The sequence below is a fragment of the Nelusetta ayraudi genome, unplaced genomic scaffold (assembly GCF_046127955.1).
Source record: "Nelusetta ayraudi isolate G7.1 ecotype Tasmania unplaced genomic scaffold, CSIRO-AGI_Nayr_v1 ptg000063l, whole genome shotgun sequence".
Classification (NCBI taxonomy): Eukaryota; Metazoa; Chordata; class Actinopteri; order Tetraodontiformes; family Monacanthidae; genus Nelusetta; species Nelusetta ayraudi.
In genome coordinates, this window is record NW_027466113.1 from 3749616 (window position 1) to 3766134 (window position 16519).

General features: G+C 49.9%; 1 protein-coding gene across 5 annotated transcripts in view; it reads left to right on the forward strand.

Moving 5' to 3' along the window:
- Positions 1-1051: 1051 nt before the first annotated feature.
- kcnn3 (potassium intermediate/small conductance calcium-activated channel, subfamily N, member 3) overlaps positions 1052-16519 on the forward strand; it is a 63454-nt gene continuing 47986 nt past the window's right edge. The window contains exons 1-3 of one of the 5 annotated variants that reach the window (XM_076041289.1): positions 1052-1243; positions 1804-1923; positions 10014-11162. In XM_076041289.1, the coding sequence (XP_075897404.1) occupies positions 10062-11162 (1101 nt within the window). In that variant the 5' untranslated portion in view covers positions 1052-1243; positions 1804-1923; positions 10014-10061. Of the gene's footprint in view, positions 1244-1803; positions 1924-5426; positions 5701-6568; positions 7155-8917; positions 9280-10013; positions 11163-16519 lie in introns of those variants that run through there. The other 4 variants (XM_076041291.1, XM_076041290.1, XM_076041292.1 and 1 more) reach the window with 4 other exon arrangements.

Consider the following 16519-nt stretch of genomic DNA (forward strand, 5'->3'; position numbering starts at 1 on the left):
CGACTGCAGATAGAAAACCGGGAGCGCTAGCATTAGCATCTGTCAGGAGGAGGCGGTGACTCACTGAGAACTGAGCCACCCAAACGGCTCGCAGCAAGGTTAAAGAAAAGATCACCGGCAGCGACACAGCAGTAGCTGTGCAAAAACACTGCAGCTCTCAGCGGCTTCGCAGCAGCAGCAGCAACAGAACAATAGCAAGACTGAACTAAAAATATATGCGTACAAGCATATTGAAAATGCAGCACCGACATGTGTAAGGGCACCTGATGGAACCGCTGCTGAAAATGTTGCACGGGTGATGACACAAATGCGGAGCATTTTGATGGCCGATCATTGTTTTCTGAGCACAAGAACGTGAAGCGCAATGATTCAACACAATTCGAGTATTTGTGACTGAAAAAAATACTGATGGGATTTTATGCGGTTTCGAGTTTCGTTCTTTACAACTTGAAAAGAGGCTGATTGGAGCTCGTCCGGCAGGCCGCCTTGTTGCAGTTGCACCTTAATAAGATGCAACGACACTTGGACATGTGAAGGAGCCGTTTGGGGCTGTTGCTCGGGTGACGAGTCACCAGGAACTGATTGTCGTATTCAGCGTCTATTTCTGAATCACTGGTGTGTTGCATCAGATCCGGCCTGCCGTCGAACAGGGAGCGTTTCTCTCCCAGGACTCGCACCACTGCCAGCCAATCTCACTCACACTCTTTTCTTTCTTTTTTTTTTTTTTTGTTCTTTATCTTCAGGCAAACGTCATTAGAAGAGAATGGGAAGCTGATGGGATTAAAAACAAAAAAAATTGGCAGTGTCAGTATGGGCGTAAGAATTTTTGTTCGAATTGGAGACTCTGCACCAGCTCCAGAACTGGGTCTCACATCAGCAGCTCCGTCCCTGAAATCAGGTGGTGGCCGGTGGGGGGGCGGGGCCGGACTGATGATGAGGAGAAAGGCCAGTTTTGCACGTCGAGGGCAGGAACGGATGAGAGCAACTCGGCTGCACAGAACGAGATCTCTCTCTCTCTTTTTTTTCTCTCTCTCTCTCTTTCTTTCTTTCTTTCTTTCTTTCTCTCTCTCGCTCTCTCTCCCTCTGTCTATCCCTCTCTCCCTCCCTCTCTCTCTGTCTTTTCTGCTACTGCAAGAGGCTTAAACGAGCCAATCGATGGCCGATGGGAGGAAATGAAACGAGCGGCCAAAGACACGTGAAAGGCTGGCGGGTGAGACAAATCGCTGGAAAAGCTAAGATCCAGGTATTATTGTCAAGCCGCCAGTGTTTCAAGGAGTCGCTCTGTTGTGTTGATAAAAAAGAGGTCACCGGCCTTTGAGGCTGTACAGCTGTTTCAGTAACAGAGGCAGCGTACAGGTTTACATTCTACTGATAAACTGGACATGCAGACGACTTGTAAATACGGTGCCAGCAGAGAAAAAAATAAATAATAGTAAATCAGAAGAAGCCAACCAACAGTATTCTGTGGCCTCAGCACTAATTTATTTCACCTCCACAATTAGATTGTGCATCTATGTTGTGTTGTAATAAGTAGCTGTAAAGTCCTGCACGGTCGGAATTTCAGATTTTTAGGATCTTGTTTTTTCGGTAATTGGCCGAAGTCGACAGCCCCTCTGCGTTTGAGATGTTGTTTGCATTAAAATGTATGCCAAAGTAGGTTTTAGCAGGGACATTCAAAAGCATCCATCCAAAGTAGCGCGCATACAAACACTAAATACACGCACACCATGACAAACAGGGCTGTGAAGGTCAGTCTTGATCAGTGACACGAGAAATTTCATGATTTCTTGTCTGTGATTCCAGTGTTCTTCCTGCTTGGGATTGATCCAGAGCCGCCGTGGTAGCTGAGCTAACCTTTAGCTTCACGTCTGGTTGCGCAAACGTTGGAGAAGAAGCTGACCTGACCTCTCCGCTCTAACAGGGGTATGTAAGGTTCAAAGGTCGTACATGGCGGGCGGAGCTGGATCAATTTAGTCTTAAAGGTCCCATACAGTGCCAGGTTTTAGATCCTCATTTTTCACCCTGGACCCCAGCTTAGCAGTATCCGTTGATTTCCTGAAAACAGCTTATTTAGCCCTCTGTTAACAGCCCTCTGCCAAAAAAACAACAACCTGGGTTTCAACTTTCAGCTCACGTGTCAGGGCCCCCTGTGACATCACAGTGGGCTCATTTGGACAACTGTGGGTTTCAGCACACACTGTCTGAAAAGACTTTTCTCTGTTCTGGGGATTTTTGGTACATGGAAATTTGCACAACAAATAAGGCCGAAATTAAAAAAAATAATAATAAATTACACCAAAATTGAATACAGTTAGGGGGTCAAAACTGGCGGTGCACTCAAGTGAACTCTCTCCAGTCGCGATAGACTGCTGAGCTTTGAATTAGTTGGAGGCAGAAAATGAGCATTTTGAAGGTTGCGTGCAATTTATGACTTGGGTTATTCATTTTTTGCAAAGGGAGCATCAAGACGTCTGCCCAATATTAAGCAGTGTGAGATAACAGACAGCTGACTCACAATCACACACACACACACACACACACACTTCCCCCGGCTCTAAATAAACTTTACTATCACGCTGACTCTTTGGAGCAGTAAGTAGCATCTGAACTCTTTTAACACTTTAGTATCAAGACAGCTGCATGCATACTTAGCCAATTGCCTCTTCAATCAAGTCTGACACAAACCTTTCCGAGGCTTCAGACCTTGACTCCCCGCTAGCCCTGCAGTAAAGGAGGCCTCTCTTTGGCACACTTTCACTCAGCTTTTACCGCCACTCCAATCAGCTGTGGGGAAACTTTGCTGTTTGCGCGCAACAATTTTTCACAATATTTTTTTTTCTTTTCTTTGCATTTCTCCTTTTCAGTGCAAGGTGCAATGTAGAACAGGTGTGTCAATTCAAACACACAGCGGGCCAAAATTTCAAACTTGGACAAAGTTGCAGGCTTTACTGAAAAAAGTTCTTCCTCCACATATAACAGTGAACCTTTTCATATGGACCCAAATGAGTTTTCCTTCAACATTTGTTATCATCTTTTTTATTTGCAGCCTTCTGATTCAAGTTTCAACAGGCTAATAAAAATCTGACTGACATGTCAGAATACCAGCAGAGCATTCTGGGGTCTGTAGTATTAGTGGCACATGTGCTGTATAATACCAGCAGGCCAGCTCTCGTAGTGATTTCGTATTGCCTCGCGGGCCAAATATAATAACACTGCGGGCATAGTTTGGCCCGCGGGCCAGAGTTTGACACCTTCGGTGTAGAAATTCTGAGATGCCGCGCAATTCCCGCGGCATCGGTACTTTCTATTCCTGTAGCGTGAGCGGCACTCGCACCTGTTGTGAATTCCTGCGGCGAGGCGGAGCGGCGATCGAAGTCGTCATCTGCATAACGAGTAGCCGGCGGGATCACGGTGTCGCCGCCGCCGCTCCTCTTCTTCCTGTGGGCGCCTTCGCCGAGGAGCCCAGTTAATCATCGGAGCAGTGACACTCGGCAGCCGTGTGGCCCGTGGGTCGTCTCAGCCCCCGACTCAGCCAGACTGCTACTCTGGCAGAGCTGAGAAGCAGTACAATTATGTCCCAGTCATAGAATTTGTTCCCACTAATTTGACTTTATCCTTTATAGCCACGAGAGACTTTTCACATTTGCGCAGATTTATTTATGGAATGCTATTTATTTTTCTATAGTATAGTATTTAGGCCAATGTAGCTCAGAATGTACAAGCATGTGTATATTTATAATATATCTAATGAGTCTATCCCATAGTATCTGAGTATATATTTTGTATTTTCCTTCTTCAATCTGATTCATTATCTGGACTTATTTTTTTCTATATCTCCGCTTTGCGTGATTCCTACGTATGTGTTGATCTGCCTCCACTGGGCGAGGACGCCCTGATCTCCCCTCAGACGCTTGTGTGCTTCACTCGTGACCATCTGCTTGTTTTGAGTTGTAATATTGTCCGTTTTTGTGCAGCTAGCCTTGTGCTCAAATTGCACCGACGTGTGTGTGTGTGTGTGTGTGTGTGTGTGTGTGTGTGTGTGTGTGTGTGTGTGTGTGTGTGTGTGTGTGTGTGTGTGTGTGTGTGTGTGTGTGTGTGTGTGGCATTGGCATCGCCCAACAGAATGAGGTCATTCCTTTTTCTTTTTTTTTCTTTTTTTGATATTTTGGCCAGTTTTTATTTTTCCTCACAGCTTTATTATGAAATATTATTGTGAAGCCTTATGTTTAGAGGCAAGGTATGAGCTGTGGTTACATAAAAGGCAAGAGTTAGGGTCAGCCTGAGATCAGGACGTCCTCATCCACTAGAGCCAGATCAGCACACACACACACACACACACACACACACACACACACACACGTAGAAATAGATAAATAAATACAGGCAAAGTAATATCTTGGGTAATTGTATGGATGTCAGCGTAATTCCTCATGAAGACACGTCTGTGTGTGTGTGTGTGTCAGTGTGTGTGTGTGTCAGTGTGTGTGTGTTATATCAGATGCGTGAGGAACAGGCTGGCTTGGGCTGGAGAGGGGGGAGGAATCCCAGGACACGTCGACCTGCCCACTACTTAGACTCCTCAAAGGCTGCCAAAACAGCTGAGACAGATGAACCTCACAGAGGAAAAAACAAACTCAAAAAAAAAAAAAGGACACTGGGATGTCCAAGTGTCAGGAAGAGTGGGAATTAAAGGAAATTTGCTTTGCTCTAACTCTGCTGACTGGTGACACTCTGTCAGGGGACAGCCCACAGGAACACACACACACACATTTAAGTGCAAAAAGGACACAAATACTATCAGTGCAAATAAATCGCCGGTCAGCTGTTTAGCCTTTCTCTTAGAGATACCAGCCATCTGAAGGCCTGCTGACCACCAATTTGTGCACATGACCCAGACTATCAAATATAAAAAGTAAAAGTTTACTTTTTTATATAAGTATATATATATACTGTTATCTGTAGCCCAGCTGAGAAATGGTCCGCTGAAGCTGCTGATATTTTAGCAGCTTAGTGAAGAAGGCTTCTTCCAGGCTGTGACCAAAGGTACAGCCAACCTCGAGAATGAGCACCTCACCACACATACACACACACACACACATACATGTAGAAATAGATAAATAAATACAGGCAAAGTTGGGTAATTGGGTAATTGTATGAATGTCTGCGTAATTCCTCATAAAGATACAGAGACAAACGTGTGTGTGTGTGTGTGTGTGTGTGTGTGTGTGTGTGTGTGTGTGTGTGTGTGTGTGTTATATCATATCATATGTGTGAGGAACAGGCTGGCCTGGGCTGGAGTGGGGAGGGATCCCAGGACACGTCGACCCGTCCACGACTTACTGTAGACTCCTCAGAAGCTGCCAAAACAGCCGAGACACACGAACCTCACAGAGGAAAAAACAAACTTCTGGGATGTCAAAGTGTCAGGAAGAGTGCAAATCAAAGGAAATTTGCTTTGCTCTAACTCTGCTGACTGGTGGCACTTTGTCAGAGGACAGCCCACAGGAACACACGCACACACACACACACACACACACACACACACGGCGCCGTGTTTTTATTGTGGTGCTGACTCTGTGGAAGCGCAGATAGCCTGGGAGCTCCTCACACACGCGCAAACATCAGTGGCGTGACGGGCGCACAAGATCTTTTTATTTTTTTTTCCCTCGAAAAAACCCAAACAAGCGGAACCTCGGGCAGGTAAACACACACCGCCGTGACATCTGCGTCTTACGAAACAGCCTATCCGCAGTTTGATGTTCATTTTTCCCTCCCTCCTTCATGTTTTCCTCCCTCGCCGAGTCTTTCAACGCCGGCGTCCACGTCCAGATTTCCCGTCCTCCCTTTGGTCAAGAGGACGCCGCTGTTTTGAAGGCGCGTGGCTAAACGGAGCGCGGACGCGTTAGCCGGCGCCGTGCGCGACCCCCATTATCGGCCTCCCGCCCTCCTCCGGCGGCTTTCCGCCCCCGCCGCCTCCATCGCCCCACCCTCCTCACTCGTGCTTATTGCATTTGATTGGCCCCTCCTCTCGGGCAGCTGGCTGGCCGGCAGTCAGGTGTTGTTTGGCGGCGCTGGAAATCCATCTGCATACAGGGTCGTCAATTGTTTCAGGCCCGCCGGTTCGTATCAGTAATGCAATCTGAGCCATTAAGGTGCAGCCGAGCCGCTGTAGGGCGGCGATTAGAGCGCGTCTGATAGAGTCGCGGCGGCCTTGCGGTCGCTCGACGAGAAAAAAAAGGTGGAGACGGTGGGTTGAGAGAGACGTACGGCCTCGTAATGCACTGACTCATCACTTCTCTGACATTTATCAAAAAAAGAAAATGCGGGGGGGGGTCAATAGCATGTGTCGAAGTCAGAACTCGGCCTCTCCATCTGCTGCTGCTGCTGCCCGAGCTCAGAGTTTGGTGTCAGGGTGGTTTTGCTGTTCAATCACTCAGGCAATCAATGGGCTGGACTCCAACCGTCCTCGCTTATTTAGACGTCTTGTTGGGTGGGGGAGGGGAGGGGAGGGTTTGGTTTGATTGTCCAGTTGGGTTTTCCCATATGAGTAATGTCCTTTAGGGGGAGAAAAACAAACAAACGAATGATGTAAAGTGATGCCGTAATGAGGGCTTTTTGCGATGACAAATGATAAGATTTGCGCAACTCTCATTTCATGGCTCGTGTTTATCTTGATCGCTGGTGGCATGAGTGGAAGAGGGGAAAGCCTCGCTAAGTGCTTACCTGGAAGTTCAAATCGTTTGTGGCTCTCAGATATGCCAGCAAGCCACATAAATCGTTTCTTTCCAGACAGGGGAAAAAAAACGTCATGTTTTGAAAAGTATGAAATCACGCCACTGTAGTGCAGGATGTATATTTGTCTTCAGAGTTATTAGGGGCTTTTCAATGGCAAACTAACTGGAGGCCGGGAGGAGGATAAATAACCTGAGAAGCCTCATGAATAGTAAATCAATTTGAAAGTTTTAAAAGGGGTTTCTAACGGGGAGGAATTGCTCTCTGAACGCAATAAGCCGTGACAACTCTCCTCTCCACCTTGCAGCGTCACTTCCAAGGGGTCCGCGGCTTCTCCCTCCTCGCGCTTCCTGTCGCCCCGGCTTCCCGGTGGCTGCAGGGAGCCACAAGACGGAGCGACGACGCGGCCTGCGAATTCCTCCGTACGCTACACTGTTGGCATAGCAACTGACATCCCACTTTATTATAGCCTCGACGTATTCTATTATTCACCTCCTCGTTCACATATTTCTCCCGGCATACAGCATGTGGCCGGGCAGGGGCCGTGGGCTAGCCTTCTTCTCTCCCCCCCTCCCCACCCCCTTCCCTCCGCCTCCTTAGGAGCCATCATTTCTCCTCCCCATCACTCCCTGCCGGCTTTCAGCACTTCCCGGCTCTCTCTGTTGCCCCCTAACCTCTGTCGACAGCATTAAGACGTTGAGAAGATCTACAGTGCGGTCGCCGTCCGTCCGTCCGTCCCTACTTCCTGCCTGTCACAGCGTCCGCCGTGGCCATCGGAAGCCCTCCCCTTATCTTCCTGCTCTAATTGCGTTGGCCTGTGTAATCTGATTGATAAATTTATTCTGCTCGAGAGAGAAAAAAAAAAACGCCCATCTCAAAGTGGCCTCTTGAAATTTGCATACTATTTGAGGATTAAGAGCATTTTACCGGATTCCTCTTTAATTTTCTGCAAATTCACAAACAAGCAGCCTTCAGAAATCTTGACCTATAATCCCCGAAAACTCCAGCAAAAAAGCAAAACAAACTCGATGTCTTCTCTCCCTGTTTCCCCTGTTTGTTTGATTGTTTGTGTTTTCATTCAGTCTCAGCCATTGGCATTCTTCCTGCGCTGGCCCAGGTCTGACCTTTGACATTTTCCGGGGCATATCTGAGAGGGATTTACCGCGTGTTGAACCGGCCGCTCTTCATCACTGACCCATCACGTTTGAGCCACGGGCGAAAGACGACACATCACTGTGTTTATTTCTCCCCCGCTTCATGAGGGAGAATCCAAGAAGCCCACGTCAAAGACAGACAAGCCAAAACAACAACATCAAAAACGTTAGATTAAAACCAGATTAAAATTGATAATCCGTCCTGTGAGGTGTCAACTTGAACAACCCATCCGATTTTACACATTTCGCACAGGAGGAGCGCAAATTAAACCAGTTATGATGGGTAGACATGTCCGTAATTCCGCGGGATTAGGCGTCGTAGACTCACTTAAAGTGGGACAGTAATCGATATCCCATGAATTATTCTATCATCCTATGGTGATAAACGGCTGTAATAGCCTCAAGAGGCAGCAGCCGTGCTTGTATTTATTTATTCATAATATCTCAATATCTTTATCAAAAAAAAAAAAATAATTCTAATATCGTTTCATGCGCAAAGATGCTTCTTGCGTTTGCTCAGCGCAGCGGCCACATTCTTTCCAAATCCTGCCACCTGTTTTTAGCGGCCGCTCCGGCCCGGTGATGCCGTCCAATGGGAGCGCACGGCGGTTCTGGAGGCGGAGAAAGAGGGTGAGAAGTTGGAGGAGAGAGTGAGAGACGCATCCAGGGAGGCAGCGGGGCTGGAGGAAGAGTGCAAGTGGCTGCTGCTGCTCCTGCTGCTGCTGCTGCTCCTGCTGCTGCTGCTGCTGCTGCTGGAGGTGGTGGAGTCGCTAATTGTCGTGGTGGGGCTTCGCCGCTCAGAGGAGACCCGCCCCTCCATGTCCCGCTGCTGCCTTTGCGTGTCACGTTTGTGTTTTTCTTTTAATTTTGATCTCTGGGCGCCGCGTCGCGCCGCGTCGCCGCACCGCCCGGGCGTGGAGCCACAGGTTGGCCGCTTCTAATCCCGTCACCATGGATTACTGCGCCTCACCTCCAGCCGTTTGTCAGTGACGGGGAGTGGGGTCGGTGGGTGGTGGAGGGGAGGGAGGGGGGGCGTCGCGGGTCGCGATGGGCGCCGCCGAGGGAAGAGCGCTGACGGTCGGTGGAGAAAAGCCCAACTGATCGCGTACGAGTGAGCGGGAGGCGGCGCGTCGTGAAATAAACGCACCTCGGCGGCGGCGGAGCGGCGCGCAATCTCGGCCAGACGCGCGAGGGAACCTGTGGAGGAGGAGGGTGGAGGAGTGGGGGGGGGACCTACGTGTATGACAAGGAAGGAAGGAAGGAAGGAAGGAGGCGCGGATGACGGGATGACCGTGACAACATGAACAGAGGAAAAGTCTGTTCCCACGTCAGTGATTCAACACAACTAACCCGGAGGAGCGAGACAGAGAGAGAGAAGAGGAGGTAGGAGGAGGTAGGTAGTGTGGTGGTGGTGGTGGTGGTGGGGTGTTCTGTTATATCATCCTGGAAGTAGGTTGTCATTGTTGTTGTTGTTGTTGTTGTGGTTGTTGGATCAATCAAAAATGTAGAGAAACTTGTCACAGTCGCGCTGTCAAAAAAATAATAATTCCCCACTCCTATAATGTTGCCCCCCCCTCTACCCGCCCCACCACCACCACCACATACCCCCCTCACCCCCCCACCCCCCCAAAGACCCTCCACCACCACCCCCAGGATTCTGCATGATCTCATCTGATGGTGAAGGATCCTCCTGGCTAACGGCAACATTACACAGATGACATTTCATGGCATAAGATTGCTGGCAGCGTCTGTGGGATGTGAGAGAACGAGAGGTCGGCGAATCGAGAGCGAGAGAGTACAGAGAGAGAGAGCTGAATGTGTCTGACTCCAGTGTAACTCGGGGAGGAACATATTCTCTTCTCCCAACGACAGCGACTCGCTCGTCGTCACTCTGCCGCCTGCCTCTTGTTGTCACTTCACACTGTTTCTGTTTTGTTTGGGTTTGGGTTTTTTTTTTTTTTGGGGGGGGGGGGGGGGCCCTGAATCTCCTCCAGCCAACCATCACAACCCAACTCCTGCCCCCCCTCCTCCACCTCCTCCTTCTCCTCTTCCTCCTCCCCCCACCGCTCACTGAATTTTCTTCTTCCTCTCTCCCTCTGTGTGTGTGTGTGTGCGTGTGTCTCCCAGACGGACAGACAGACAGACAGGTGCCGGGCGGGGACAACAGCGGCGACCATGGAGCCGCCCTCCTCCCTCAGCTTGGTCCTGCTGGGCGGCGGCGAAGACGAGGACCAGCGCTTCCTGCTCCCCCTGGGCGGCGTCTCCCTGCCCCCGCCCTCGGCGCCGGGCTCCAACCACGCCAACCACCTGGGCGGCCTCAACGGCGGCAGCACGCCCTCCCCGGCCACGCCCACCCTGCCCAGCCTGTCCAAGCTGCCGGTGGTGGCGGCGCCCGGCGGCGCCCAGCCCCTGCCGCCGCCGCCCGTCATCCCCAACGCCCTGCACCCCAGCAGCACCCCGCTGTCCTCCTGCCTGGGCTCCCAGCACAGCCTGAGCGGGGACACCTCGCCCGTCTACAACGCCCTCTTCTACTCCTCCCACTCGCCCTCCATGGAGAGGGAGAGAGAGCGGGAGCGCGAGAGGGAGCGGGAGAGAGAGAGGGAGCGGGGCTGCAAGCACCGGCAGGCCAGCCCACTGTTCCACCGCCGCGACAGCAACCCCTTCACCGAGATCGCCATGAGCTCCTGCAAGTACAGCGGCGGCGTCATGAAGCCGCTCAGCCGCCTCAGCGCCTCGCGCAGGAACCTCATCGAGTCCGACAGCAGCAGCGAAACCAAAGAGGGCGGGGGGGTCTCGGCCGTGGCCGGGGCGGCGGGCGCCGGCTGCGGGCACGAGCGCCAGCGGGAAGCCACGCCCACCTCCCTGATGGCCTCGACGGGTCAGCCGCCCATCCAGAGCCCCCCGGAGATCGTCATCTCGTCCAGGGAGGACTCGCCCTACCCGCCCAGGGCCGCCTACGACCTGGCCGAGCCTTCGTCCAATCAGATGTCCATCTACCACCAGAACCACGCCCTGGTGGAGGGCAGCAGGCGGGCGACAGGCGGCCGGGGCAGCAGGCAGGGGGGCGGTGAGGTGCGGGCAGTGGGGGCCGAGGCCAGGGGCGGCGGCTCCAAGGCCTCCAAGAGGAAGAACCAGAACATCGGCTACAAGCTGGGCCACCGGAGGGCGCTCTTCGAGAAGAGGAAGAGGCTCAGCGACTACGCCCTCATCTTCGGAATGTTTGGCATCGTCGTCATGGTGATCGAAACGGAGCTGTCCTGGGGCGTGTACACCAAGGTGAGTGTGTGTGTGTGTGTGTGTGTGTGTGTGTTAATGGAGGTTAACACACACACACACACACACAGGATTCCACATGGGAACTAACATCGGTCGTGTTCGGAAATCATTTCGAGGAAATTTTCTTGTGTAACGTCCATTGGTGCATTGTAAGAACTACCAGACTGGCAATATCACAGGCTAGCATTTTTTCCCAGTGGCCACTCAAGGTACTGCAGCCAAAACCCCATCTGGCCAAAAAAGCGTTTATTCCCATAAGACCAATATACAATACAAAATACAAATACAGTACAATACAAATGACTTTGACAGTGACAGGACGACCTTTGACCTGAAACTTAGTCATAACAAATCTTTCTATTGGAGATATTTCAGTCATAAAAAAAATCCCCAGAAGAGTTTTATATTCCCACCGTGACGTCGTGCCGTCGTACATGCTGCTGTGTCTCGGCTCCTTCTGATTGGCCGATGCTTCCTAATGTATCATGGGAGTCACAGACGCATGATGGGAAGTGACACTACTGCTAAATGCTGTACGGAGATGCATAGTGCAGAAAACGTATGTGTGGGTGAGCAACTATCTTGAAAGGAATAGTCCGACATATTTGGGCTTGGTAGCGCCACCTGTAATATTTCCATATTAAAGCAGGTGTACAAGCTGCGCTTTTTCCCACTGAGACAAAGTGCTGAAAAAGCGTATGCTTTTTTTTTTCGAAGGCAGAAACCTCAAGCAGATCCAGGCAGTAGTGGCAGCAGAATGTTTCTTGTAATTACCGTAATTACTGTATAGTTAATTTTTTTTGTATTGTTTTTTTTAGTGCTGCAACAGTGTAGTTCCCCACTGTTGGGATCAATATATAATATATATATAGATATATAGATGTACTTTATAAATAATCAATATATAAAGTGCATCTATTCTATTCTATTTTATTTGAGAATTACCGGAGGCTAACAGCACTGATGCTAGCAGCAAACACAGTGTTAGTGCCCGTACAGCTGTTTAATTGGTTACAAGAAACTTTGTGGAATGTGAAAAAAAAAAGAAGGAAACTACGATATAATAAGATTACTGCACAGTCACATCGTCGCCGCCATGATCTCGGCCTGCTGTTGAGAACTTGCATGTGCACGCAAGAAACCCTGCGGTACGAGCTAAGTGCACCGTGGTTGAAAGGAAAAGACAGCGTGGCCATTAACGCAGAGGATGAGTCTGATGTCGGCTCCCATCCAGATGCATTATGGGAACAATAGGATGCAGTTCTATAGGACCGTTTTTAACGAGGGACTGAACCTCAGGACGTGCGGTGTCGGCGCTCAGACTCACTCAGGAGATCCGAGAGGAGCTTCGCTTCGTCCTGAGCGCCGTCTCCCGCAGCCCAGCACTTGTGACGTGGTGGGAAAGTGGGGAAGAAGAGAAGAACGGCAAAATACAAAAACCAAACAAAAATAATGTGTTGGTTCCCTGGTTGCACCAAAACTCTGAGCTAAGCAGCTCTGTGACAGGAGGGCGGACAGTCTGAGGTGATGCGACAGGACGACGCAGCAGCAAGGGAGGAAGGGTTGGGTCAGATTATCAGTAGGAGGTGGGGGAGGGACTGGGGGGGGGCAGGATCTCATTTGTCTGTGTAATGAGGAGTGTAACCGGATAAATCGGCCCCTGGCAGCTAATGTCTGTTTGTTTTGGTTGCGTGTGTTTTTTTTTCTTCTTTATAATAGTGTGTGTGTGAGTGTGTGTGCGTTGGGGGGGGGGGGGGTTGGTGGTTGACCCTTGGCGCCTTGAAGCGTGTTTTCTCCACCTTCTCTTCCGACTCGCCACTCGCTCGTCTTTCCTTTGGAAAATAAGATGGAAGCAGCAGCGACACTCCGGCCACTCGTCACACGGCTCGCCGGTCGTGCGACGGCGAGCAGACGGCACAGATTAGCTGCCTCGGTTCGGACTGGTGACAACCAACCTCCACTCCACCAGCCTGTGATCTGCTGCTAATCCCCGCCGTCTCTCTGTTGTTGCTAGAAGAAGAAAAAAAAAAAGAATCTCCTCTGCCTCTCTGTCCTCCTGCCATTTAGGAAAACTACCGTTTTGCACTGCAAGTCTTTCCCTCTAATTAAATCCACAGTTTGATTTCCCCCCCCTCCCCCCATCCCCCCAGTCTCCCTTTTCATCCTCTGGTTTCGACCTATTCTTCTCCCTGAAGGAGACGGCAGACGCCGCTAATGCTCGGCTCCTCTCCGCCCGCCTATCGTCTGTTTCAACTCTTTCAGCCGCTTCTTTTATCCAGCTTTCCCTTTCTTCCTCTCCTCCTCTCCGCCTTTCTTTCATTTGCCCCCTCGATCGCTCTCTCCTTCCTCTCCATCCCTCCACTCTTGCGCTCCTCCAAGTGGGCGTCCGACTGGGGGAGTGCGATCCAAAGAGAGAAGCGGCTGGGCGAGAAATGAAAGGCTCTAGAGGAAGGAAGAGAGGAGGAGGAGGAGGAGGAAGAAGAAGAAAAGGCGATAATGAAAAGCCTGATTTAGGTTCGTAACTGTCGACCGATGCCGTCCCTCATCTGAATCGGGGAGGAGTCGTCCGTCGATGGGCATTGACGGACAGCTGGGCAGGAGTGTGTGAGCCAATAACGTCCACATCCATTAAGACGACTCGCCGAGAAGGTCGAGCTGCAGGAGGGAAGCAGAACTTTTAAATTTTCTTTCTCTTGTTGGAGTTTGAATCCAGACAGATTAGTGGCCTCATAAAAAGTCCCCAGGAAAAAAGTGTTTTGTTTTTTTTTTTGTTTTTTTTTTTAACGGTTGTAGATTTGGTTTTGCTCCAAAAAGAAAATACCCAAGTTCCATCACTTATGATAATTGAGTTGCAAACAAGGGTGGCTGGTTCCTGTGAAAACACGCAAAAAAAAAAGTGGAGTGAGATGAATGAGGAAAGGGAGGTGAATGGGAGGACAGCAGAGGGCACGGCGGAGAGTTCCGCAAGTAATTCAAACCAGTCTATGATTGTGTCCATTGATTATTGGCCAATCTGCCAATCACACACGCGCGCGGATCTTCGCCTCTTTTAGGCTCCTCCGTCCTGACAGTCAACCTTGAGAGCAGAGTGTGTGAGCCGCACATCGTTTTCCTTCGCTGAAGAGCACTGACAGATGGGCTGCAGAACATTGATCGTGGCTACGGGGCAAAAAAAACAAAAACACAAAAACAAAAAAACACCACCAGTGGTGGAATCCAGAAACGCTGCTGTCATTCGCTTCAGACAAAGTTCTCCACCGACAGCGGTTCAATTTGAAACGGGGACGAGCGTGTTAATGAACATTAGCACAAGTACTTTGGAAAAAAAAAAACTTAGCAGAGCTTCTAATTTACATCTTCTGTAACTTGGCAGTTCACATACGCAGAATAACGGTAATTAAAAAATAAAAAGCCGCAAGCAAACAATTAATGAATGCCTAATTTCACACATGGCAGTAAAGTGCACGTTTAGCAATAGCGCTAATGGAAGCGCCTTGATCCAATAAAGTGCTTTCGTTGGAAGAACGTGCATTTGATGAGCAGTGGTGGGGGTGAACCAGGACACCCAGTCATGGTATAAATGTCCTACTGCAGGAGGACATTTGCATCTTATGTGCAAACAACAAGACAAGACAACGGAGGAGCGATAACAAAAAAAAAACAACAACATACAAATAAGTTCTGAGGACTGTTTACGACACGTCTGGGGCGGTTCATGAACACTGCTGTCGGCTGTCGGTGCCAGCAGGGTGTGGTGAGGGTGATGGCGGGGTTGGCTTCCATCAGGGGGCGCCGCCGTGAATGTGGCCGTCCAGTCCAGAGTTCCCCTGCAGAGCACTGAGCGGCAGCGGTCAGCGGTTCTGTAGGGAGTGTGTGTGTGTGTGGGGGGGGGGGGGGGGGGGGGGGGGAATCTGTCAACAAGCTCCTTCAGGCTCGTCGTCTTGAAATAAGTGTCAGCGTGACCGCGTGCACCGCCAGCGTGCACATGCATGAGTCTGTGTGTGTGTGTGTGTGTGTGTGTGTGTGTGTGTGTGTGTGTGTGTGTGTGTGTGTGTGTGTGTGTGTGTGTGTGTGTGTGTGTGTGCATTGCATTTCTGAAGCAACCAGCTGCTCGATGCTGCTGCTCCCAAAAATAGAGACGAAGAATAAGAATGGAACCGAAAAGGACAGGTTGGACAGTGTGTGCTTGTGTGTGTGTGTGTGTGTGTGCGTGTGTGTGTGTGTGTGTGTGTGTGTGTGTGTGTGTGTGTGTGTGTGTGTGTGTGTGTGTGTATGTGTGTGTGTGTGTGTGGCAGAGAGGTTAACAGAAAAGGACACGCTGTTCGTGACTGTGGGTATAGTGAGTAAGCATATGTATATTCATGTGCAGAAACAGATTTTTTTTTCTTTCCCCCTCCAAGCCTGGCAGCAGCAGCAGCACATACATTTGCAGTGGCCTTATTCACTTTGTTAAAGTGATTTCCGTCAAAATCTGTGATCCGAGTCCAGGCCCCGGAATGGGAATTTCCGGAGAGGAGACGATTCCCGGCGGCCCGCTCTGGTTTTTCCCTCTTGTTGTGCAGTCACGGCTGTGGAGGCTCTTCCCCGGGCTGCCGGGACTCACTGCCCACTCACAGCCTGGCTGGTGACATCATCACGTATTTGCCTCAGGCACAAAAAAAAGAAAAAAAAAAAGGCATCACCTTGCCCAACTGAACGCTTAAGTCAGGGGGTGGTGGGCGGGAGAGAGAGAGAGAGAGAGAGAATTGTGGAGCTTTACATAGGTAACTAACATTGTTGTAACATGTCACGAACCAAAGTGGGAAATGGGAAATAAATGGCTGAGAAGGAGTGGAGCCAAGACTTAAAAACAAAACAAAAAAAATAAAAAATAGAAACCTCTTTAATGACGTGAATTGAACAACTGAGTGAATTGTTGCAGATTTCAGACCTGGTCTGCTAGCAGGTTCAGCCAAAAATGTTAGAAAGGTGTGTTTTTTGGTGCAGTTTGAACGATAATTTTGCTGCTGAAGTTGAAGAGTGGATCAATTCCAGCAACAACTTAAGAGCCTGAGTCGTGTCCTTGTTAAAAATGTGTGAGGGCCACACTTTAAAAAAAAAAGAAAAAGAAAAACAGAAGTGACCCCTCAATGGATTAAACAATGATGAAATATTTTACAACTGAATCTCTGCAACACTACACCGGTTAGAGATCTTAACAGTTAATCGATTAGTTGTCGATTAAGAATTAATGAATTAATCAATAATTTGCATCCCTGCCGCCGTTTCTCTGCAGTACAGTGTTGCTGTAACAACTGCTCCTGCGCTGCCTCTTCCCCAGACTGCTGTGCGGTCGGTCGTACAGGGCGTCCCGCCGT